Source organism: Dendrobates tinctorius, unplaced genomic scaffold, assembly GCF_039654945.1.
Source record: "Dendrobates tinctorius isolate UK_male_01 unplaced genomic scaffold, ASM3965494v1 ptg000035l, whole genome shotgun sequence".
Classification (NCBI taxonomy): domain Eukaryota; kingdom Metazoa; phylum Chordata; class Amphibia; order Anura; family Dendrobatidae; genus Dendrobates; species Dendrobates tinctorius.
The window spans coordinates 31976096-32001500 of NW_027361703.1; the positions used below are offsets into that span (position 1 = coordinate 31976096).

Consider the following 25405-nt stretch of genomic DNA (forward strand, 5'->3'; position numbering starts at 1 on the left):
CCAAGTATTGAGTGCATTTACTGAACATACATTTCAGTAGGCCAACATTTCGGATTTTAAAATCATTTTTCAATCTTGTGTTATAAAGTATTCTAATTTACTGAGATAACTTTTGGGTTTTCATTGGCTGTAAGCCATAATCATCATCATTAACAGAAATAAACACTTGAAATAGATCACTCTGTTTGTAACTCCTCTCTATAATAGATGAGATTCACTTTTTGAATTGAAGAACTGAAATAAATTAACTTTTTGATTATATTCTAATTTTGTGAGAAGCACCTGTAAATACAGAAGTGATGACATGTTTCTATTATACTTTTCCTCTGATTGTTCCACTCCTGTTTTTGACTTACAAATGCTGAGGTCAAATACTGACCAAATACTGAGCGTGTGAATGTGGCCTCATTTTTTCTGTTTATGACTCACTGACCGAATTATTGTACTTAGCTCTATACTGTACACCGCATGGCGCTCCCCTAACCTATAAGAGGATGTTGTCATTCATCAGAGATGGCTTTTCAGATCTGAAATTAGATCTGTGTGAATCTTGAAATCTTTTAGCTTTGCTAAATCTTGAACATGTTTGTTGAACATCTTGAATGCAGTGCGTCACTTGTCTACTTTACAGCCATCAGGTGTCTCTGTCAGAGTAACTTTGTAGATATTGCAAACACCATTGTACTTTGGTTGAAAAAGAGAGGTCTGAACATTTTTTTAGGCTATGGGCCCAAATGATATTTTTCTCTGATTTTCCTAAATAGTCAGTACAAATGACAGTCAGTCTAATAAAAGTCATCACCGGTTAGCGTATACATCAAATTTTATTGAAGAAACCTCCCAATAATAACAGTATAATCTCCAAAATGAATAAAAACTCAAATTGCACTGTTCCAAATTATTAGGCACAGTAGAATTTCTAAACATTTGATATGTTTTAAAGAACTGAAAATGCTCATTTGTGGAATTTGCAGCATTAGGAGGTCACATTCACTGAACAAAAAGGATATTTTGGAGTTAAATAGCTTAACAGGCCAAGTTACATGTTAACATAGGAACCCTTCTTTGATATCACCTTCACAATTCTTGCATCCATTGTAATTGTGAGTTTTTGGAGAGTTTCTGCTTGTATTTCTTTGAATGAAGTCAGAATAGCCTCCCAGAGCTGCTGTTTTGATGTGAACTGCCTCCCACCCTCATAGATCTTTTGCTTGATGATACTCCAAAGGTTCTCTATAGGGTTGAGGTCAGGGGAAGATGGTGGCCACACCATGAGTTTATCTCCTTTTATGCCTATAGCAGTCAATGACTCAGAGGTATTCTTTGCAGCATGAGATGGTGCATTGTCATGCATGAAGATGATTTTGCTCCTGAAGGCACGTTTCTGCTTTTAATACCATGGAAGACAGCTGTCAGTCAGAAACTCTATATACTTTGCAGAGGTCATTTTCACACCTTCAGGAACCTTAAAGAGCCCTATCAGCTGTTTCCCCATGATTCCGGCCCAAAACATGACTCCTCCACCTCCTTGCTGACGTCGCAGCCTTGTTGGGACATAGTGGCCATCCCCCAACCATCCACTACTCCATCCATCTGGACCATCCAGGGTTGCTCGACACTCATCAGTAAACAAGACTGTTTGAAAATGAGTCTTCATGTATGTCTGGGCCCACTGCAACCATTTCTGATTGTGAACACTGTTTAGGGGTGGCCAAATAGTAGATTTATGCACCAGAGCAAGCCTTTGAAGGATCCTACACCTTGAGGTTCGAGGGACTCCAGAGGCACCAGCAGCTTTAAATATCTGTTTGCTGGTTTGTAATGGCTTTTTAGCAGCCACTCTCTTAATCCAATGAACTTGCCTGGCAGAAACCTTCCTCATTCTGCCTTTATCAGCACAAACATGTCTGTGCTCAGAATCAACCACAAATCTCTTAACAGTACAATGATCACGTTTAAATTTTTGGGAAATATCTAATGTTTTCATCTCTTGACCAAGGCATTGCACTATTTGATGCTTTTCAGCAGCAGAGAGATCCTTTTTATTTCCTAAATTCCTTGAAACCTGTGCCCTGCTTAATAATGTGGAACATCATTCTTAAGTAGTTTTCTTTTAATTGAGCTCACCTGGTAAACTAATTATTAGAGTTGAGCGAAACGGGTCGAAAAAATTCAAAAGTCGCCGACTTTTGGCAAAGTCGGGTTTCATGAAACGAAACCCAACCCTAGGATGAGGTCGGCCACGAGGTCGGCGACTTACGCGCCAAAGTCGCGTTTCAAAAGTTTGTTTTGCGCTCTTTTTCAGCCAATCAGGATCCACGGACACTGTGGGCAACGTGATGACCTAGGCACGGGTCACCACCATCTTTCAGAAGGGCATGCAAGTGATTGGCTAGCTTTGGTGGGCGTCACAGGGGGTATAAAAGGGCTTGCACGCCGACCGCCATCTTACTTCTGCCGATCTTAGTATAGGGAGAGGTTGCTGCTGATTCTGTAGGGAGAGAGTTAGGCAGGGAAGAAGACAAAAAAACTGCTTCTGCTGCTAGCGATTTGGCCTGCACAACACACAAGTGACTGTGTGTGCAGTGCAAGGGGAGGCTATATTGTGGTGTATCAGTGGTGTTGGTTGTTGGACTGCCTTTTAAGGCTTCCTGACACGCTGGCATTGCTGTTTACCCACTGCTCCGCAAACTGCTTTTTTAAAAGCAATCCAATCTCCCTTATCCTCTAGTCACTTTTGTCACAGCTGTGCCATCGAGCCTGTCACATAGCGCTCAGATATCAGTGGGCCTCACACAATCCACAAGTGTCCAGTGTCCAAAAGTGTGCGCAGAGATTCAAAATCTCCATTATCCTCTCGTCACTTTGGTCACAGGCAGCTGTGCCATCGAGCGTGTCACATAGCGCTCAGATATCAGTGGGCCTCACACAATCCACAAGTGTCCAGTGTCCAAAAGTGTGCGCAGAGATTCAAAATCTCCATTATCCTCTCGTCACTTTGGTCACAGGCAGCTGTGCCATCGAGCCTGTCACATAGCGCTCAGATATCAGTGGGCCTCACACAATCCACAAGTGTCCAGTGTCCAAAAGTGTGCGCAGAGATTCAAAATCTCCATTATCCTCTCGTCACTTTGGTCACAGGCAGCTGTGCCATCGAGCGTGTCACATAGCGCTCAGATATCAGTGGGCCTCACACAATCCACAAGTGTCGAGTGTCCAAAAGTGTGCGCAGAGATTCAAAATCTCCATTATCCTCTCGTCACTTTGGTCACAGGCAGCTGTGCCATCGAGCCTGTCATATAGCGCTCAGATATCAGTGGGCCTCACACAATCCACAAGTGTCCAGTGTCCAAAAGTGTGCGCAGAGATTTAAAATCTCCATTATCCTCTCGTCACTTTGGTCACAGGCAGCTGTGCCATCGAGCCTGTCACATAGCGCTCAGATATCAGTGGGCCTCACACAATCCACAAGTGTCCAGTGTCCAAAAGTGTGCGCAGAGATTCAAAATCTCCATTATCCTCTCGTCACTTTGGTCACAGGCAGCTGTGCCATCGAGCGTGTCACATAGCGCTCAGATATCAGTGGGCCTCACACAATCCACAAGTGTCCAGTGTCCAAAAGTGTGCGCAGAGATTCAAAATCTCCATTATCCTCTCGTCACTTTGGTCACAGGCAGCTGTGCCATCGAGCGTGTCACATAGCGCTCAGATATCAGTGGGCCTCAGACAATCCACAAGTGTCCAGTGTCCAAAAGTGTGTGCAGAGATTCAAAATCTCCATTATCCTTTCGTCACTTTGGTCACAGGCAGCTGTGCCATCGAGCGTGTCACATAGCGCTCAGATATCAGTGGGCCTCACACAATCCACAAGTGTCCAGTGTCCAAAAGTGTGCGCAGAGATTCAAAATCTCCATTATCCTCTCGTCACTTTGGTCACAGGCAGCTGTGCCATCGAGCCTGTCGCATAGCGCTCAGATATCAGTGGGCCTCAGACAATCCACAAGTGTCCACTGTCCACAAGTGTGTGCAGAAATTCTAAATCTCCCCTGTCCTATAGACACCTTGTACCTTGTTTTATATTACTATATAGTTTGTTGGATTTTGTCTACATTTCTACCAAAAATGAGGAAGGCTGGTGGAAGAGGCCGTGGAATTGGGCGGGGGTTGGCAGCTGGTAATGATGGTGTTGGTGGTGGATCTGATGGTAGTGGCAAGAGCAAAATAGGACCGAATGCAGGGGGTGCTGACCCTGCGTCATCGTCTGGCTACATAAGGCCTCGAACGCTTAGTTTTCTAGGAGTTGGCAAACCGCTTTTAAAGCCAGAGCATCAGGAAAAAGTTTTGTCTTACATTGCTGACTCAGCCTCCAGCTCTATCGCCTCCTCTTCTTCAGTTGTAAAAAGTAAAAGCACTGAGTCGTCATTGGAGGCTCATGTTCATGAACCACACCTTTCCTTGTGTCCTTCACCCCAACCAAGATTGAAGGATGACGCAGGCCATACTACTGATTACTCCATGGAGCTGTTTTCACATACCATGCCTGGATTATCAAGTGAAATGGTGAATTACCCAGGCCAAGAGGAATCTGACATGGAGTGCACTGATGCACAGCCGCTGATGGATGATTCTGCTGGTACATTCACTCAGAGCACTACATTTTCCTCGCAGTGTACAGAGCCAGATTTTGACCCTGATGAGACTCAGGTGCCCCTTCCCGCACACTATACCACCATACACGGTGACACAGAGAAAGGTGCACATGACATAGAAGAGGAGGTGATGGATGACCCAGTTGTTGACCCAGATTGGCATCCATTGGGGGAAGAGGGTGCTGCTTCCAATAGCTCAGATGAGGAGCATCCACAGCAGACATCGACATCGCAACAGCTGTTATCTGGCAGGCCCGGAGCACTCCAAAGACAGGTTCCAAACATCAAAAGAGTTGCTGGACAGCTTGTCCAGAGGGTCAAAAGATCACAGCGTGCTAGGCCGCAAAATGTCTGCCAAAGTAGGAAGAGTGCAGTGTGGCACTTTTTTGAACAAAATCCTCATGATCAGGCCAAGGTTATCTGTAAGAAGTGCACAAAGACCTTTAGCCGAGGGAAAAATCTGAAAAATTTGAATACCAGTTGCATGCTTAGACATTTAACCAGCATGCACTTGCAAGCGTGGACACAACACCAAACCTCAAGTGCCACATGTGCAACTGATCACAACGAAGGTAGTCAGCAACGCTACATTGTTTCCCCCACTGTAAGCCCACCGGTTAGCACAGCAGCAAATGTTGAGGTGTCGTTGCAAGACCACAGCAGTCAGGGAATCCCACTGTTATATCAAAGAAAGACTGATTCTAGGCCATCAGAAAGAACACCAACTCCATCACCATCATCAACCCTCTCTCAGTCCGCCCTGTCCACCGCTACTTCCACCATATGCAGCTCTGAAGTCCAGCTCACCCTCCCAGACACTATGAGTAGGTCAAGAAAGTACTCAGTCTCTCATCCGCGTACACTGGGTTTGAACGCCCACATTGCCAAACTAATCTCGTTTGAGATGATGCCCTTTCGGTTGGTGGAAAGCACAGCTTTCCGCGAACTCATGGCCTATGCAGTACCACGCTATGACCTACCCAGTCGCCACTTCTTCTCTCGCAAAGCCATCCCAGCCCTCCACCATCATGTGAAAGACCGCATTGTCCATGCACTCAAGCAGTCAGTGAGTGGAAAGGTGCACCTCACAACTGATGCATGGTCCAGTCGGCATGGCCAGGGCCGTTACGTGTCCATCACTGCGCACTGGGTTAATGTGGTGGATGCAGGGTCCACAGGGGACAGCGGTGGTGGGAGAGTGCTGCCTAGCCCACGGTATAGGAAACAGTTGGCTGTAGGCGTTCGACCCTCCTCCTCCTCCTCCTCCAGAAGCGAACGCTCGTCCACAGAGCGCAGTCGTATGAGCACTCCATCTGCAGCTGCCACTGTTGCACATGATGTGTCCCCCTATCGAGCAGCTAGTGGAAAGCGTCAGCAGGCTGTGTTGCAGATGATGTGTTTGGGCGACAGACACACCGCCGAGGTGCTGGCCGAGTACTTGAAGCGAAAAACTGAGTCATGGCTGGGCAGTGTACATCTTGAGGCAGGCAAGGTAGTTAGTGATAACGGCCGTAATTTTGTGGCAGCCATAGCCCTTTCAAAACTCAGCCAAATACCTTGCTTGGCTCACACCTTGAACCTGGTGGTGCAGTGCTTCCTCAAAAATTATCCGGAGTTAACAGCCCTGCTCCAGAAGGTGCGAAGACTGTGCACGCACATCCGCCGGTCGCCTGTACACTCCGTTCGTATGCAGAAGCTGCAGCGATTGCTCCACCTTCCCAACCACCGCCTCATTATCGACATTGCAACAAGGTGGAACTCCACCCTGCACATGGTGGAGCGGCTGTGCGAGCAGAGGCAGGCCATAATGCATTTGTGGGAGGATACACGGCCAGGCACTTTGAGAGCAGACATGGAGTTGACAGGCGTGCAGTGGTCGAAGCTGAAAGACCTTTGTAAAGTCCTTCAGTGTTTTGAGGAATGCACACGGCTGGTAAGCGCAGACGACGCCATCCTAAGCATGAGCATCCCACTTATGCGTCTGCTCATGCAAACTTTGACGCACCTTAAGGAGCAGGCGTCTGCAGCCAATGTTGATGAGGAGGAAGAGGAGGAGGGAATCCTTGATGACATTCAGCCATTGTCTGCTCAGGGACCTCTCCTGGACGAGGTGGAGGAAGAAGAGGAGGAGGAGGAGGATGATTACTTAGGGGAGGAGGATGCATCTCGTGGGGCAAGTGAAAATGTTGGCGTGGCAAGGTCTGGTACAGGGTTTGTGCGTGACTGGAGGGATGTGGATTTGCCAGAAAGTGCTCCTCCACCCAGCACTCGCAGTGCATCATTGACACCGGGAACATTGGCCCACATGTCAGATTATGCCTTGCGGATCCTAAAAAGGGACCCCCGCATTGCCAAAATGATGAACGATGACGACTACTGGTTGGCCAGCATCCTGGATCCACGCTATAAAGGCAAATTACAAAACATCATGCCACAGGAGAACCTTGACCTAATATTGGCTAATAAACAAGCAACTCTGGTAAATCGGTTGCTTGAGGCATTCCCAGCACACAGCAGCGGTGATGGTTCTCACACGAGCCGTACGGGCCGGGGGCAGCTTGGCAGAGGTGTTCGTGGTGCACACAGCAGAAGTGGTGTTGGAGACAGGGGTTTCATGACAATGTTGTGGACTGATTTTTCAAATACCGCTCACACAACTGGTAATACTGCATCGATGGAAAGTGACAGGAGACAGCAGTTGTCAACTATGGTTACAAACTACTTTTCCTCCCATATCGATGTTCTCCCACACAGGTCATTCCCCTTTGACTATTGGGCCGCTAAACTGGACACCTGGCCTGAATTGGCCCAATATGCCTTACAGGAGCTCGCTTGCCCAGCTGCAAGTGTGCTATCGGAAAGAGTCTTCAGTGCAGCTGGATCAATCCTGACAGAAAAAAGGACCCGTCTGTCAACCCAAAATGTGGATGATCTAACCTTCATTAAAATGAACCACGCATGGGTTTCCAAGGATTTTGTCCCACCTTCCCCTGATGACACATAGGGTGACAGAAAAATGGCTTGCTTTGGTCCACCTCTTCCTGGTACTTCACCTATTTCGCCTTTTGCATCAGCTGAATGTCCAACATCAACATATGCCACTTTCTAAAACTCCCTAACTGTGCTGCCTCCCCCCCATGGCCGGGGTCACCACCTACCGCACGACACCGTGCGAGTGCCGTTGCCCTGGACAGGTGGGTAGGCCGACTCTTGGGCGCGGGCACTGGCACAGGGTCCCTCATAGTGCAATCAAGTGTCTCTGACGGCGGTGGTGCCAGTACCGACGCCCACGAGTGGGCCCCCCTTGCTTGGGCAGGGCCCCAGCATTTGCAATCTTTACCTCTCCCTGCTCCTCCGCTGTGTAATCTGGGCCGTCAAATCCATACTGTGCCTGACACCGTCTGAGCCTGCCTCCTGAGACATATATTTTGAATGTGTACGCTATCCATACATGTTATCCGGGGATACGGTACCCTTTCTAACCTTTGTGCAATCACGTGCAATCCATACTGGGCCTAACACCGTCTGAGCCTGCCTCCTGAGACATATATTTTGAATGTGTACGCTATCCATACATGTTATCCGGGGATACGGTACCCTTTCTAACCTTTGTGCAATCACGTGCAATCCATACTGGGCCTAACACCGTCTGAGCCTGCCTCCTGAGACATATATTTTGAATGTGTACGCTATCCATACATGTTATCCGGGGATACGGTACCCTTTCTAAGCTTTGTGCAATCACGTGCAATCCATACTGTGCCTGACACCGTCTGAGCCTGCCTCCTGAGACATATATTTTGAATGTGTACGCTATCCATACATATTATCCAGGGATACGGTACCCTTTCTAACCTTTGTGCAATCACGTGCAATCCATACTGGGCCTAACACCGTCTGAGCCTGCCTCCTGAGACATATATTTTGAATGTGTACGCTATCCATACATGTTATCCATGGATACGGTACCCTTTCTAACCTTTGTGCAATCACGTGCAATCCATACTGGGCTTAACACCGTCTGAGCCTGCCTCCTGAGACATATATTTTGAATGTGTACGCTATCCATACATGTTATCCATGGATACGGTACCCTTTCTAACCTTTGTGCAATCCATATTGGGCGTGAGAACGGCTGGCGAGCTGTTAAGCAAGCTACAGCACCTGTCCAGACAAGTACAGGGATTCCCTAGCGAGGAGACTTATTTGATTGTTTTCAATGTTGGGACAGCAATTCTTGGGGAGCACTATACTCTGGAGAATGATAGATGGGGCCCACCATACACTGGAACATTCCAAAGGTGGACATCAGACACTGGAGCAGCATTTACAGGGCCCATTATACACTAGAGCATTAGAAATGGGGCCCATTATGTTTGGAGCATTATTTGGGCCCATAAGACAGTGGAGCTTCATCCATGGGGACCAACATATACTGTAGCATTATGTGGAGCTCATCATATACTGTTTCAAACATTATATGGGACCAATGATTCTGTATGGAGAAATAGATGGGCCTCATCATGAGATGTAAAAAGTGAGGTATTTTTCATTGTACTATACCGCTATTTATCTGCCGTATCGGAGCATGATGAGTTGTGGTATGTGTTAAAGGGGCGCTCTTTCGCTCAGGGCACATGAAAACCTGCAGCCAGCCCTCCCCCCCCACAACTTTAGCCAAATAACCCCCATTTTTCAGTGCGTAACTTGTATTATGAAGTTAATTAAGGTTGACAAGCTTAAGTAAGAAGAATTGATGCTTTTGGCATTCAAATGGGCACTGTAGGTGTGTTTCCTGTCCTCCTCTCACTGCCGACTTTTATTCCCCATTGACTTACATTGGGTTTCGTGTTTCGGGACGACCCCGACTTTTCCCTATAATCGGACGATCTTGCTCGACCCGACTTTTGGAAAAGTCGGGTTTCACGAAACGAAACTCGACCCTAAAAAACCAAAAGTCGCTCAACTCTACTAATTATCACAGGCATTTGAGATTGATTTCAGTGATCCAAAGAGCCCTGATACACAATACCATCTATGAGTTTATTTGAAAAACAAAAAAATTACATCTTTAGGACACTTAAATCCAATTTGCATAATAATTTGGAACACAGTGTAAAAATCGCATTGTGGGCACACAGCCTTAAAGTAAACTTCTTGAGTATTAAATAAAAGAAATGTAATTTAACTTGAAAAGCCATCGTCAAGTTAATTATTCAAGAATAATTATAACTTGTTAATTCTATTAAGACAAAACCAATTTGTTCTTCAGTAGTGAATATCTTTTTCTTTTTTCATCTTGGCATTCAGGAATGTGCATTCTGTATGAACCATTTGGGGTTCATACATTTATCATTTAATCTATTCTATTATTTCTAAACACTGCTTTTTGGTGATTCCTTTGTGCCCCCGTTCATACTGCACTCACACACACAAATGATACACCATTTGAAAGCTAAACTTGCCCCCTTCAGCAAGAAAATAGCCAAACAAACCACACAATCACGATTTGTTCACAAAATTCCATTTAAACATTAATTTTCATAAACCTGCAGTAAGGAAAAATGACCTGCAGGTGGCACCATAGTACCCCAAAGCACACTACCAACACATTTGTCAACATGCACTGCTTTTTTGCTCATTATTTTGCCCCCCACACACACATGATGCACCATTTGAAAGGTAAACTTGCTCCCTTCAGCAAGAATACAGCCAAACAAACCACACATCCACGATTTTATCACTAAATACAGTTTAAACATTCTGTCACGGTCACGTGTGTCTGGACGCAGCGAGTACCACAAGGCAAATCCATATGACACACGTGACCCTGGATACACCACCTCCAGTTGGGTGAATTTAAATAATAAGACGTGCAGCTGGATACACCGCCTCCAACTGGCGAATTTAGGTATTACACGTATTTATACAATAGTCTGGAAACCCCGCCTCCAGTAAGGTGAATTTAAATAATAAAGGGGAACCTGGGTAACATTAACAATGGTGGGCCCTGCGATAGGGAATAGGGACGTGGAGACCTCCTGCACTCCCCTGAGCCAGAGTCCCTGCACTCCTAACGTTCCCTATGCTGGTTCCGCACCGGGCGACGCACAGGAACCTTAAAACCCTGACTCGCCCTGACCCTAAACCCTCACTAGGGAATTGGTTGGTGCGGAAACTAATACCACCACTGCACTAAACACACAAGGGAAAATGACAATACAGGGGGAACACCACTTAGCTTTGCTCTGTTGCATACGCTCCTAGCAACAGAGCCCACCACCTGCGTGCATCTTCTCCTCCAACCGGATCCATCACCATAACCGGATCCATCACCATAGTGCAGCCTTGGAGCAGTCCACCACCAATTGCAGCTGCCCAGTAAACAGAGTCCCAAACATGAGTCCAGCTTCTGCCAAAAAGTCCAGCATGCTTGAGTCCAACTTTTCTGCCAACAAATCCAGCATGCTTGAGTCCAGTTTTCAGCAACCAAGTCCAGCATGCTGAGTGCAACTCTCACCATAGTCGCCACTCCACCAAGCCATGCAATCACTTCCTGCCGACACCATAAACTGCGACTCCACCACGCCATGCCAGCCCTTCTTGCAGACCACATCGTTGGACACCACCAATCCATGCCAGCACTCCTTGCAGACTCCATAGCTGACTCAACCCCTCTAGCTGGGCTGCCCAGGACTCTCATTCAGCTCCTTCATCACCCAGGCAGGCTTCCTTGTGAATGACTAACTATCACCAACAGTGATCAAACACACCTGACTCTCTTTTATAGAGCCTCACACCTGATTTATAATTACGTGCACATTAAACCAAAGAAACTAAAGTGCACTACCGCTCACCACCACCGGGGCAACTTAGAATGAATGACACCATGTGTAATAATTCTAATGGCCACCGGGGGGCAATCACACCACTTTGGCACCAAGCCAAAGGAAAAAAAAGTTCACTTTGTCCATTTACTTGTCAGATCCACCTTGGATCATGACACATTCATTTTCATAAACCTGCAGTGAGACACAATGACCTGCAGGTGGCACCTCAACCGGAAAACATTTTTTGGCCTCTACTTCTCAAAACAATTTATTGTATTACTAATCTACATATATAAATACCTGTCTGTGTTCATCAGCTCATGAAATACAGTACATTTACATTTAACCAGATTGCTTTTGCTGAAATTGTCTTCGCCCCGACGACCAATGTGCAAAAATTTTGTACGGGCCAAGCTAGTCTTTATGAATTTCATTTCTTGTGGATGAGCAAACAACATATTCCAAAATGCACAATGTACTGAGTATCTAGAATTTTACAAAACACTGTCTAGAGATGAGCTAATTGAACAGCGGAGAATCCAATTTGTGTCAAATTTCCTGTAATTTTGCAGTTTCAAGCAAATTTTAATATTTTCACATAGGGGCTAATGTCATTTTGCATGGCTACGCAGACTCCCCATAATGCCCTGCAGCTATGAGATCTTACAGATTATATATTGTTCAGTGATGGTGACTACCTGCCCCATCACAGTTTAGCAGTTCCCAGTAAAGCACAGTTTGTAAGGCAGTCATTTTCCATTTCGAGAGGCCTGGGGTAGAGCTGGGGTCATACTTGTGAGTGTGATGCGAGAAACTTGCACAAGTCTCTCACATCAATGCCCGGCACTCGGACTGGAGTGTGCGGCTGTAGTGCTGGGTATTGATGCGAGAGAATCGTGCGGGTTTCTCGCATCTCACTTGCAAGTGTGACCCCAAACTAAGTCTCTCACTCCTACAGAGTGCAAGCTTTTATGGTAAGCAGGGTCCTCGCTATCTTTCTCTCATCCACATGTATTTTCTGAGCAAATAAAATCTTTTTCGTATTGAAATTTGAGCAAATTTATTTGCCACAAATCTAATTTTTGGAAAATATTCTGCAAAATCAGCGATTTTGAATTTCAAAAGATCCTCTCACTTCTATTTATGTAGATAGAATGATCTAAAACCTCTTATGTAATAGAGACATGGTCAGGTGTTTAACCCCTTAACCCCCTCGGGCCGTTTTCTGTTTTTGCGTTTTTGTTTTTTGCTCCCCTTCTTCCTAGAGTCATAGCTTTTTTTATTTTTCAGTCAAAATGGCCATGTGAGGGCTTGTTTTTTGCTGGACAAGTTGTTTTTTGAATGACATGATTGGTTTTAACATATCTTGTATAAGTGCTGTGAAATTGCAAAAAAAAAGTGCAATTCCACACTTGTTTTTTTTACCATGTACATAAATGCTAAAACTGACCTGCCATTATGATTCTCCTGGCCATTACGAGTTCATAGATGCCAAACAAATGTAGGTTCTTTTTCATTTTTTTATTTAAGTGCTGAAAAACAATCTAAACTTTGTTGAAAAAACAGGCGCCATATTCCGAGACCCACAGCATCTCCATTTTTCATGTTTTGGAGCTTCATGGGGACTTATTTTTTGCACACCAAGCTGATGTTTTTATTAATACCTTTTTGGTGTAGATACGATCCTTTGATCGCCCGTTATTGCATTTTATTGCAATGTAGCAGTGACCAAAAAAACGTAATTCTGGCGTTTTTAATTTTTTTCTTATTACGTTGTTTACTGTTCAGGTTAATTCTTTTTTTATATTGATAGATTGGGTGATTCTGAATGAGGTGATTCCAAATATGAGTGTTTGATTTTTCTTTATTGTTTTATTTTGAATGGGTCGAAATGGGGGTGATTTGAACTTATGTTTTTTTATTATTTTAATATTTTTAAGAACTTTTTTTTAACTTTTCACATGCTTCAATAGTCTCCATGGGAGACTAGAAGCTGCAGTTGTCCGATCAGATTTGCTACATACAGGTAATGATCAGATTGCCTGTATGTAACTGAAATGCTCACTTGCTATGAGCACCAACCTCTGGGCCGCGCTCATATCAATCTGGCTCTGGCAAACATAGAGGTCTGCTGGAGACCTCTGGTTGTCATGCCAACCATTGACCCGCGATAACGTGATGGGGTCACCGATCTGGCAAAATTTACGGCGGGATTGCTGGAAGCACAAGTTAAATGCCGCTTTCAGAGATTGACAGCAGCATTAAACGGGTTAACAGCCATGGGTGGATCGTGATTCCATCCACAGTTGTTAGAGGCACATGTCAGCTGTTCAAAACGCCTGACGTGTGCTGGGTAAGATGTGGGATCAGTGCTGGAGCCCACATCAAAGGGAGTGATTCCGATGTGGGCGCACCCTTATGCCCAACATCGGAAAGGGGTTAAAGGAAACCTGTCACATCATTTGTAGCATGTGAAGTGTCCCAAGTGCATTGTTAGTGATGCAATGTGCATCACTAACACGTTTTTTTTAATTAAAATCGCAGCTGTAATTCTTAGCAAAATGCACCCTCATATGACTAAACGAAAAGGTAAGATATGACTATATAAAGTGCTTTTTGCTAAAGATTGCAATGGTGATTTTAAGGAAAAAAGTCTTAGTGATGATCATTGCATCACAATGCACTGGGGACACTTTAGGTGCTACCAATGACATGACAGGTTCCCTTTAAAAGGTGAGCTGGGAAACCCAATGATCACTATATCTATACTTGAAGGGCACAAGCTCTTTAGCCATTTGGGCATTATTTTTGAAAATTTGTAATGTCCAGGCCTAATTTTAAAGAATAACTTTTTTTTTTTTTTTTAATTTAATCAATTGTACACAAGAACATAAAAAGCTTTCTAATATATGTTTGAGAAATTTGATTCTTTCACTCACAATTCTGGGTAAAATCTGTATTCCGTGAAGACAGATTTCCCCATTACTGAAATATAAGATAGCAGGTGGGCTTTTAAAATTTTATGGAGCATAAAGGTTGGAGCTAGAGTTAAACACAGACATTCTGGTTCAAGTTCTCCTGAAAAAGCATTTACAGTTCTCAATAGCACTTTATGGAAAAGTCTGTACCCATTGAAGACAGATTTTACCTGTGAATTGAGAATATTTAAATGTATGATTGATCAGTGTAGGGGGAAAAATAAGCAGAATTGTCTGATGAGATAAATTACAAAGATTTTTATTTTCAAGTGTGCTATTGATTTAGAGGGGAAAAAAGTTAAAATAACGATAGCTTTTTAACCCCTTTACCCCCAAAGGTGGTTTGCATGTTAATGACCGGGCCAAGTTTTACAATTCTGACCACTGTCCCCTTTATGAGGTAATAACTCTGGAATGCTTCCATGGATCCTGGTGATTCTGACACTGTTTTCTCGTGACATATTGTACTTCATGTTAGTGGTAAAATTTCATTCATATAACTTCCGTTTATTTGTGAAAAAAATGGAAATTTGGCAAAAATTTTGAAAATTTCGCAAATTTCCAACTTTGAATTTTTATGCCCTTAAATTACAGAGATATGGCACACAAAAAAACTTGATAAGTAACATTTCCCACATGTTTATTTTACATCAGCACAATTTTGGAACCAATTTTTTTTTGTTAGGAAGTTATAAGGGTTTAAAAGTTGACCAGCGATTTCTCATTTTTACAACACCATTTTTTTTAGGGATCACATCACATTTGAAGTCACTTTGAGGGGTCTATATGATAGAAAATACCCAAAAGTGACAACATTCTAAAAACTGCACCCCTGACGGTGCTCAAAACCACATTCTAGAAGATTATTAACCCTTTAGATGCTTCACAGGAATTTTTTGAATGTTTAAAAAAAAGAACATTTAACTTTTTTTCACAAAAAAATTACTTCTGGTCCAATTTTTTTTATTTTACCAAGGGTAACAGGAGAAATTGGACTACAAAAGTTATTGTGAAATTTGTCCTGAGTATGCTGATACCTGATATGTGGGTGGAACCACTGTTTCGGCGCATAGCAGAGCTCGGAAGAGAAGAAGCGCCATTTGACTTTTCAACGTAAAATTGACTGGAATTGAGATCGGACGCCATGTCACGTTTGGAGAGCTCCTGATGTGCCTAAACAGTGGAAAACCCCCACAAGTGACCCCATTCTGGAAACTAGACCCCCGAAGGAACTTATCTAGATATGTGATGAGGACTTTGAACCCCCAAGGGCTTCACAGAAGTTTATAACTTACAGCTGTGCAATTAAAAAAATCATATTTTTCCACAAAAATGATCTTTTCACCCCCAATTTTTATTTTCCCAAGGGAAACTGGACCCCAAAAGTTATTGTGCAATTTGTCTTGAGTATGCTGATACCCCATATGTGGGGGTAAACCATTGTTTGGGCGCATGGCAGAGCTCGGAAGGGAATGAGCGCCATTTGACTTTTTCAATGCAGAATTGGCTTGACGCAAGATCGCATTTGGAGAGCCCCTGATGTGCCTAAACAGTGGAAACCCCCCATAAATGACACCATTTTGGAAGCTAGACCCCCAAGGAACTTATATAGATGTGTGGTGAGAACTTTGAACCCCCAAGGGCTTCACATAAGTTTATAACTTAACCACTGTTTGGGCGCATGGCAGAGCTCGGAAGGGAAGGAGCGCCATTTGGGACAAAATTGGATGTAATTGAGATTGGGCACCATGTCACGTTTGGAGAGCCCCTGATGTGCCTGAACAGTGGAAACCCCCCACAAGTGACCCCATTTTGTAAACTAGACCCCCAAAGAACTAGATGTGTGGTGAGCACTTTGAACCCCCAAGTGCTTCACAGAATTTATAACTCCTGGGCATGAAACCTTTCAGACGCGGCGATGAAGACGTCCTCCCACCCACGTCCACGCGTCGCTCGTCGGCACCAGCTGGAAGCAGCTGACGAGAAATGGACCAGGCCGATCTCGTGCGATCAGCGATAGCCAGCGGGGGAGCCGGTTGGGGGTAAGTATCACATGTAGCGATATCGCTAGCAATATCGCTGCTGCGTCACAAAATCGGTGATGCTTTAGCGATATTGCTAGCGATATCGCTATGTGTAAAGGGCCCTTAAGACAACCCCTTCTCAAACTGATTGTGTGCCTCCATTAAGATAAAAATACTTGTACTCACCTCCTGTGCTGGCGCCGTTCCAGCAGTGTCTGCACTCGCTCTCCCGGAGCTCTCATGAGGTGTTTATGTCATGTGAGTCCTGCTCCCAATCAGCTTCAGCTTATCTTTCCCTGTCTTTGGATGCTTAAGTAATTGACAGGAATGAGCATTAACTTCCTGTTAATTTCATAAACCATTAAGTAATTAACAGTGAGTTAGAGTTATGGCACTGATTGGGCACAAGGTTCACGTGATGTAAACACCTCATAGGAGCCCAGAAGAGCGAGTGCAGATACCGCTGGAAAGGTGCCGGCACGGGAGGTGAATATACGTGCTTTTTTAATGGGGTGAACAGTCAGATTTAGAAGGGGTTTTCCAAGTAGTAGACTATCCCTTTAAGGCCAAGAAGTAGACCCTTAAAAAATCTACAAATCCCTGTTAAAATGTCAGGTTCTTGTCTTGTTAAGAAATTATACCAAGAAGAATAATTTCAGAACTCTTTTCTCTTCTAATGTCACGCAAAAGCTGTATAATTCAATTGAAAAATAAAGCAAAATCTTTTTGGGTGGAAAAAAAATAAAAAGCTGAAATAATGCGGTTGTATAAGTATGCACATTCTTAAACTAATAATTAAAGCACACTTTTAATATTTTTAGTATGGAACATCTAGAATTATCAATCTGTCCACTCTTCCTTGCAGTAGTGCTCCAAATCCCGCCTGTGCTCTGGTTGGACCATTCCAAAACTTTGTTTTTTGGTGAAACCACTTCTCTGTTGATTTGGAGGTATGCTTAGTCTCATTGTCATGCTGAAAGATGACATTCATATTTATCTTCAGCTTTTTAGCAGAGGCCTGTAGGTTTTCTTGCAAAATTAACAGATATTTGTAACTGTTCTTACTTCCCTCCACCTTAACTAAGCTCAAGTTCCAGCTACCACACATAAAGCATAATGCTGCCTCAACCATGTTTCACTGTGGGTATGGTGTTGTTTTGGTGATGCTCAGTGTTGGCTTTGCAACAAAAATAACTTTTGAAATTATGTCCAAAAAGATCAACCTTACACTCATCAGGCCATAACATGTTTTACCACATGCTGACAAAACATAGCTATTATTGGATGTTTTTCTTTGTAACAAATGGCTTCCCACAGGCCAGATAAATAAAGAATACAGAAGATTGTTGTCACATGTATTACATAGCCAATACTTGCCAGAAATTCCTGAAGCTCCTTTAATTTTTATGTAGGCCATTTGGACAAATTGCCTTTCTGTTTTTTTTTTGTTTGTTTCTATCAATTTTTGAGTGATGTACAGCTCTATGTAATGTCACTGTTGTGCCAAATTTAAGCCACTTCTTGATGACCATCTTCACAGTGTTTCATGGTATACATATGTTATGCCTTGGCATTTTTTTTTACCCTTATCCTGATTGACAAGTTTAACAATGAGATCCCACTGTTTACAGACTATGGATTTTTCTGTAAAAAGCAACTAAGAAAATGTCAGGAAAAGCCTGCAAAACAGCTAAACTTTATATGAAGTTAATCGGAATTACTTTAATGGAGAAGTGGTTAGTTAAGAAATATGGGCAGGACACAGATCTGCATTAGAATCTGCCTCCAGAGCTTATTTTACATAAAAGGGGGAGTTACCAGTGTGAGACATGTACCTAACACAGTACAGTAGGACTGAACTTTGTCTCCTTACAAATACGTTTTTTCCAGCTCTTTCAGTTCTGCTGTATTGCAACAATTGCAATCCTGTCTGCCTGTGAGATGAAGCTTAGAAGAACCTTCAGATGTGTCAGTTATTATTACACACAGCTCTGTGGTGAGATCAGGAGAGCACAGACAGGCCATTACATGTATTTCACTAGTAACTCAACCTTTTATATAAAACAAGCTCTGGAGGCAAATTATCATGTAGATCAGTGTTCGGCCCATAGTCCTGAACAGCTCATTTACATATAAGAAAAATGTGGATATCTCTGAAGTAAGACATTAGATTGCAGAACTCAAGAAGTCATTTTATTCACCTTTCTACGACCTGTGTGTCCATATAGACTGCTTAAGAGGGTTGAACCTACTGACAGATTCCCTTTAATACAAATTAAAATCTAACCATACAGATAAAAATGGTCAGTGGGTCATATCTACCAAACGTAGTACCTTGTGGTCTCACTTTGTAGCTGTAGCTCTCTTTTCCCTTCTTCATATGATCCCCAGTTCCACAAATCCCAAACAGCACAGCTAGGACTAGCTTGTATGACTGCAGCCCTAATTTCTGAACTGAGCTCATACCATTTTTGCTCATCGACCTCCTCATAGTTAATCCCTGCAGCCACACACATTACTCTATATTGATAGTAGTTTGTGCTTTTGTTCCCTTTCCTAACTGAGGAAGTATTTTAGAGTATTTCCTTTCATCGGATGCCAGAAGAATGTAAAAATGAATATCTTAACAATTTCAAGTGCTTGACCAATTAATTAAAGATTCAGTTCTTTGCCCAGAAGCAAAACAATTATCACTGATCCAAAACAAATGTTAAGAATGTTTATAGTCTTAGATCATAGAAAGGAATAACCACAGCAGGGTAAAAAGAGCACAAACTCCAAGGAAGTCCGTCAGACGTCGGGCTACCTGCTTTAATGTATGGTTTCCCTTCTTCTTTCCTCCTTATCATGTTTCTCAGCCATGCAGTATTTGGCGGGATCGATCTGTCTTAAGCCGTATCAACTCCTTCAGTGTTGTCATTTCACTGGACTCTACTAGTGTAATTGCCAAAGGATTGCTATGTGGTGATGTAGTTCAGACCATAGTATAGAATTTCAAGCAAATAACACTGAGAGTGTGGTGGTAATTGTATTGTATCTTGCTGGCGGAGCACTTAAGTGGCAAGTTGTTTTGTAAGTATCATCTTACGGACATTTTCTTGGAATCTGGAGACGGTTGATGACGAGAAGTTTGCAGGGTGTGAATGTGGTAAGTGATCTTGTTGCAGAAGACTCGTCTCCTAAGTACAGGTGCATGTGATTGACAGTTTGCAAGGTGATAAATGGCAGAAAACAGCATCAATTAATCACGGTAAATATCTTGATTTGAAATCTTCTCAATTTTCTGTAAAAAAATGTTTGGTATTTATGTTATTCCCATCACAGATTCACAAGTTTTTTGAACATTTCTTCAAGTCAGATTCTCCATTACAAGCATTTAACACCTTAAAGGAGATGATAAGCAAATTGTTACTTACCTTGGAGGTGATAAGTGAAGCAGCTGCTACAGGACACAGTTCATGGAGCAGGTAAATGAAACACGGGGATGGTTTTTTACCCCAAGAAACACAGTTCTGTAACCCAGTGCAAAGTTAGGTTTATTAACAAAGTGTAACTGTAATAACATGCAATATAAGGCCCTGTTCACACAGGCAGTGTGTACAGATCATTCCGTACCCCTACATGGCCATAGACTGCAATAACATGAACACCGTTCAATTTCTGAACTTGTCCATTTGTTCAGACGGGCACAGAAATTACTACGTTCAGAAAACAACACAAATGGAGATAATTTGAGGTCATGCCATTGCTGTATTTGGCCCCCATCAATGGTCTGTCTGAATTATCATTTTTAGGGGGATGAAGACAAAATAATCCAAACGCACTGCAGAAGCGCAGTGTGAACACAGGATATAAGGCAATGACATAGCTGTGATCATTGTTTTTTTACTGTTTGTGTACAAGTCATATTCAGCTTAATGCAGTTATAGTGGTGAAATACCACCATGAGGAGACAACAGTATGTTATGGTAAACCATTATGTTAATGAATCTGTAGTATATGTAAAATAAAATGGGACCTGTTAAGTCCCCGTTAACTAATAACCACTGGCAGTTGTTTCTGCATATCTAAACACCCTGCCTAACAGTCCCTGTATTGAATTACACACATAAACAGATCTTTAGAAAAAGTATTTCTAAAGTCCATTTATGATATATAAATGAAGGCTTTGACCAGTTGATGGGTGTTCCCAGACTAGTCATCCCACTAAGCAGGTTATCACGCCCCCATGGACATGATAACATAGGTTACAAGCCAGCGCTATACAAACCTTGCGTTTGGCTTCTTTCCCTCACTTCATTGATCCTCTGAAGCTGAGTGTACACATCCCGTCTTCAGAGAGTGAAGAAGACTTCCAATCATGTGCTTCCGGTTTCAGAGGATCAATGTAGTAATGGGAAAAAGCTGTGCGCATGCTTGTAAGCCATGTTATCACGCCCACGGGGGCATGATAAAATGCTTAGTGGACCGACTCATCTGGGAACTTTAATGCCCTAATTACTAGTTAAAGGCCTCATTTACATATTAGAAACATAATTTTTCTGAAGAGCTGTTTATGTGTGTAATATAAGAAATGGACTGTTAGGCAGGGTGTTTCGTGATGTAGACATAACTGCTGATGGACCTACTTCAGTTTACCCTTTTCCTTTTAGAATGTGAAAGAATATTTTCCTTTTAAACCAAGTCCTATAAATTTTATTCAGCCGTTTTTTGTGAATTCTGAAAAGGATGGGTGGCACTGGCTTTCTTTTCAGCTCCTAAAAAAATTCCAATTTGGAATCCCTAAACGTATTATACATTCTGCACTCCTATATTGCTGCATAACTAGGCCGAGTTGCCTTATAGGAGTGTTGCAAACCTGGAAGACCAATGATATAAGGCACACAGGGATTTAGGAGATTAGACAAGGCATCCATAGTTCTCCCTCCAGTAATGAATGCTTCAAGTGTCTCCAGCTGTAATAATGCCCCCAGAGTATTCGGTTCGTTAGCAATGTCTCCTGGGCTCTCCCTCCAGTAGTAATGGCCCTTGAGTGTCCCCTCTCCTATTCCATCAATAATGTACTCTGAATTCCCCCAAATTTAGTAATGCTCTCAAGTGTTTCCTCCAATAATAATGCCTTCTGAGTGTCCTCTCCAGTAATAATGCCTGCTGTGTGTCCCCTCCAGCAATATTGCCCTATGAATGCACCCATGTATAGTAATAATGCCCCTCTGAGTGCTTACTCAACTTCTCTACTAATAACCCCCATATAATGCTACTGTGTGTGGAAACCCCCCCAGAAACAAAACTTATTGTCACCTAATCTGATCCCCCTAAGTCCATAACCACAGAGTTTCCCTCTGTCTTTGCATGTAAGAAAGGGCAGTGCATGGATGTCATTGTACTGCCTTAGGCCGGATGCTTACAGAAACTTACAAGCCTGGGAAAGGTAGCACAGAGTGCCTGTGGCTCCCTTCTTTATTATAGGATCAAACATGTTGACACTGATATAGTTCATAGTGGCACTTGCCAGAGAACCGGAGGACTAGGCCACAAGTCTGGGGGTGGAGTTACAGATTTTTGGCTCTGGTAGCACACATGTATCCATCTATGTTTTGCCCTCTAACTTATAAAGACTAAATGTATTTTTTTACTTTGCTACATTCTACCTTCACCACCAAACGTAAATATCATATCAGTGCTCAAGTCTCTAGTAAGTCCTCTGTCCATGTTAAAGTTTCCTGAACTTCTGCTGATCTTTTTTACTTTAGGTACTGAAGACACTACTGATGGTCTTCATCCAATCTTCTTCACCAAAAGCTGATTGATGTAATCCTATACTCTTGCACTCTTGTTGTCTAAAATTACATAACACACAAATGTAACTGATCCTGGTCATTCGTCAGCCATACAATATTATTATTACTATAATTATGCATTCATATAGCGCCATTTATTCCATGGCGCTTTACATGTGAATTTTCCCAAGATTTACATCACACTTGACATACAGTAAGCCAGTAACTCTTTAATGAATCAGTGGAAAAAATATGATTTTGCAATATGAGGTTTGCAACCATTTACTTGTAAAGTACTGAAAAATATATCAGAAATAAATACATAAATTAATTTACTGCTTTCTATATGTATATGTTGAAGCCCATTCGTGGCTCTTCTCAGAACATTCCACTGCAAATATAGTATAAATATGTTTGAATGGCAAATAAATTGATGGATGATTGATAACTTATTAAAAAAATTTCAATCGTGTTTTGACACTAGGGAGCAATGAGAGTACACACTACATTCATGCTCGGTCTTGCAATTAATTTTGTATTATTCTTTCCTTTTTAAGTTCCATTAGTGCTTTCTTCACCAAAGGATGAATGATATGGAACACATTTGTGGCTTGGGGTTCAGACATTCAAACATGTCCTACGGTATTCAGCAATACATATTTTGGATTCCCTACTAGCAACATATGTGGAATCATCTCTGGTTTACCAATATGATAGATGCGCTTGTGGTCTAATGACTACATTTATAAAACATTCACTATTGGCAAGACCCGAGGATAGGCCAATGGTACAAATAGAATTCTCATCTGTAGCTGCTCATCCCTAACATTAACCAAGTGCTTCCATTAAGGGGAAAGAAGCAGCATAAAAATACACTGTCTGCCTAAATGTGTAAATAATACTTTGCATAAACTGAATATTAAATGCAATATACCTGCACCAGATCTATTTTAAACAATAGGCATATAGCAACAAAGGTAGTCCCTTGGGTCCAGCTGTAATTAGGGACCCTGGTGTATATAAGGGAAGAGAGAATAACGATTCATCGCGTGGCTTTTTTCCGTATAAGAAATGTGTGATGTGCCATTGTAACCCTCTCACTACATTTATAACATCAGAAGGCACTTCTGGGGACCATATTTCATGTTACAGCAAAGGAGTTATATATTGCATCAAATACCCTTGTCAAAAACTTTTCATAGGATGTACAAAACGCAAATTGTGTATTAGGACGAAGAAACATGCCTATAATATTAAAAGGCATCCATTATCCAAACATTATAAACATATGCATAGTGGGCACCTGAAGGGGAGCCTTTTTTGGGGCATTGAAAAAGTGGAAAAACACTGGAGAGAGGAAATCTTCCTATATCAGATGTCTAGAATCAATTGCCACTGGATATTCCTACTGGGCACCTTAAAACCAGCAGGTCTCAAAAGTGAGGTAGAGATTTGTAGCCTTTACAAATTAGCTGAGTGGAAAGGGTTAATACATAGACATACCATTGGTCCAGGTATATCTACACCTATATATAAAAGGCTATCATGCCTCCTGAAGCTGTAACCCCTGAGGGAGGACATCACCTCTGAAATGAGTAGGATTTGTTTTGTGGCTCACGGGCCTTCCCGTAGCAGGTTACATCACACTGCTGGAGCGCCAGTCCTTTGAGTACTGCACAAGTGCTGCCAATCGGGGCATCATGGACAAAACTCTATCTTGTTCTCCTTTTTTGTACCATTGGACAATACAAATTGTGGGGAGATCTCCTAATTACAGAGGCTTCACATCTACCCTGGATTTCTTACATGTTGTCTGTACACCTACAGGACCACCTATTAATATAGGTGTAGGCTATTTATCCATTTCTACTTAGACATGGTGTTTGCTACATGCCTATTGTTTAAAGTGTATCTGGTGCAGGTATAGTGCGTGCAACATTCAGTTTATTTACAAAATGTTTCCACCAGTTACTTGTCAGTAGCAGTAGTAGTGGTAGACAGGCGAAGATACAATATAGTATTGTGCAGTAACATGACCTTAGATTTCCATATAGGCTACATTATAAATTTTCAATGGTGTACCACCAGACTTAGGACAAAATATAGAAGAGCAATTGGCCATTCTAAGCTGTCCATTCAACACCAATTGGCCGGTATGTAGCTGATCGGCCGGCATGTAGCTGATCTGCCAGCAAGTAGCTGTTCGGCAGTCATTTAACTGTTGCATTTATTATGTCTAAAGCCATCATTAGTAATTGTGCACCAGTGATCATATGTATCAAATCTATTCCAGAGAGAAATTCTCCTTATTTCCAAAAACAATTAATAACTTTACCTCTTTGTTCTCTAAACTGCAGGAAAATGAAATCTGTCCATTTTCTACAAATAATTTAAAGTTTCTCACACAATTTAGATTTTTGCCTTTTGGAATCCACTGACAAAATGTGTGTGGGGCCTCAATGACCCTCATTTGAGGCCAAAAGGACAATCATTCAGTCAACAACTATTCTGTGACTTTTGATCTGCCTGATGTCCTTACATATAATACATTACTTTTCTTTACTAGGTCACTATGCTGAAATTGCAGAATATTTAGAATTTTATAACAAACCATAAAAATGCTGGTAACTCTATCTATATACATACTGTATATGTCTCACGTTGTATAACTATTTATCTGTATGATTTCAGGTGCAATGAATGCTTTCAGCTCTTAACTCTTGACATTGGATACAGCAGGGCTTCTCGTCCTTCCGTGCTTGAGGTCAGTGCTAAACTTCCATCTGTACGTTGAGGTTAAAGTGAGTCTAATTTCCTGTGCGCTCTGTTAACACGTAAATCACTCCAGTGTTATGTGGGATTTACACAAGCTAATCATATACTCTGTATAAGTCACTTGTATGTCGTTGTGTCTGTACTGTAATGTGGCTTTCACAGGGCTTATTCTTAATCTGGAAGACTGATTTCATAAAAATAAGTTGAGTCATGCTTCCAGGGTTGTGAAAAGTGTAATGGTTTTGATGAATGATGAAAGCATTGACTAAATGTGCAGTTAAATATGGCATTATAAAGGAAATAACAAACAATTAAAATACAGCTAGGGACCCAGTATACGGTATATTCGGACAAAGCAGCTAAAGATTA

General features: G+C 42.4%; 1 protein-coding gene across 1 annotated transcript in view; it reads left to right on the top strand.

Annotated features, from left to right (window-relative positions):
* Nucleotides 1-25405, top strand: part of CPED1 (cadherin like and PC-esterase domain containing 1) — a 600308-nt gene that overhangs the window by 232796 nt on the left and 342107 nt on the right. Inside the window, exons 7-8 of the mRNA XM_073573371.1 lie at nt 19806-19948; nt 24953-25025. Coding sequence (XP_073429472.1) covers nt 19806-19948; nt 24953-25025 — 216 coding nt within the window. The remainder of the gene's footprint in view (nt 1-19805; nt 19949-24952; nt 25026-25405) is intronic.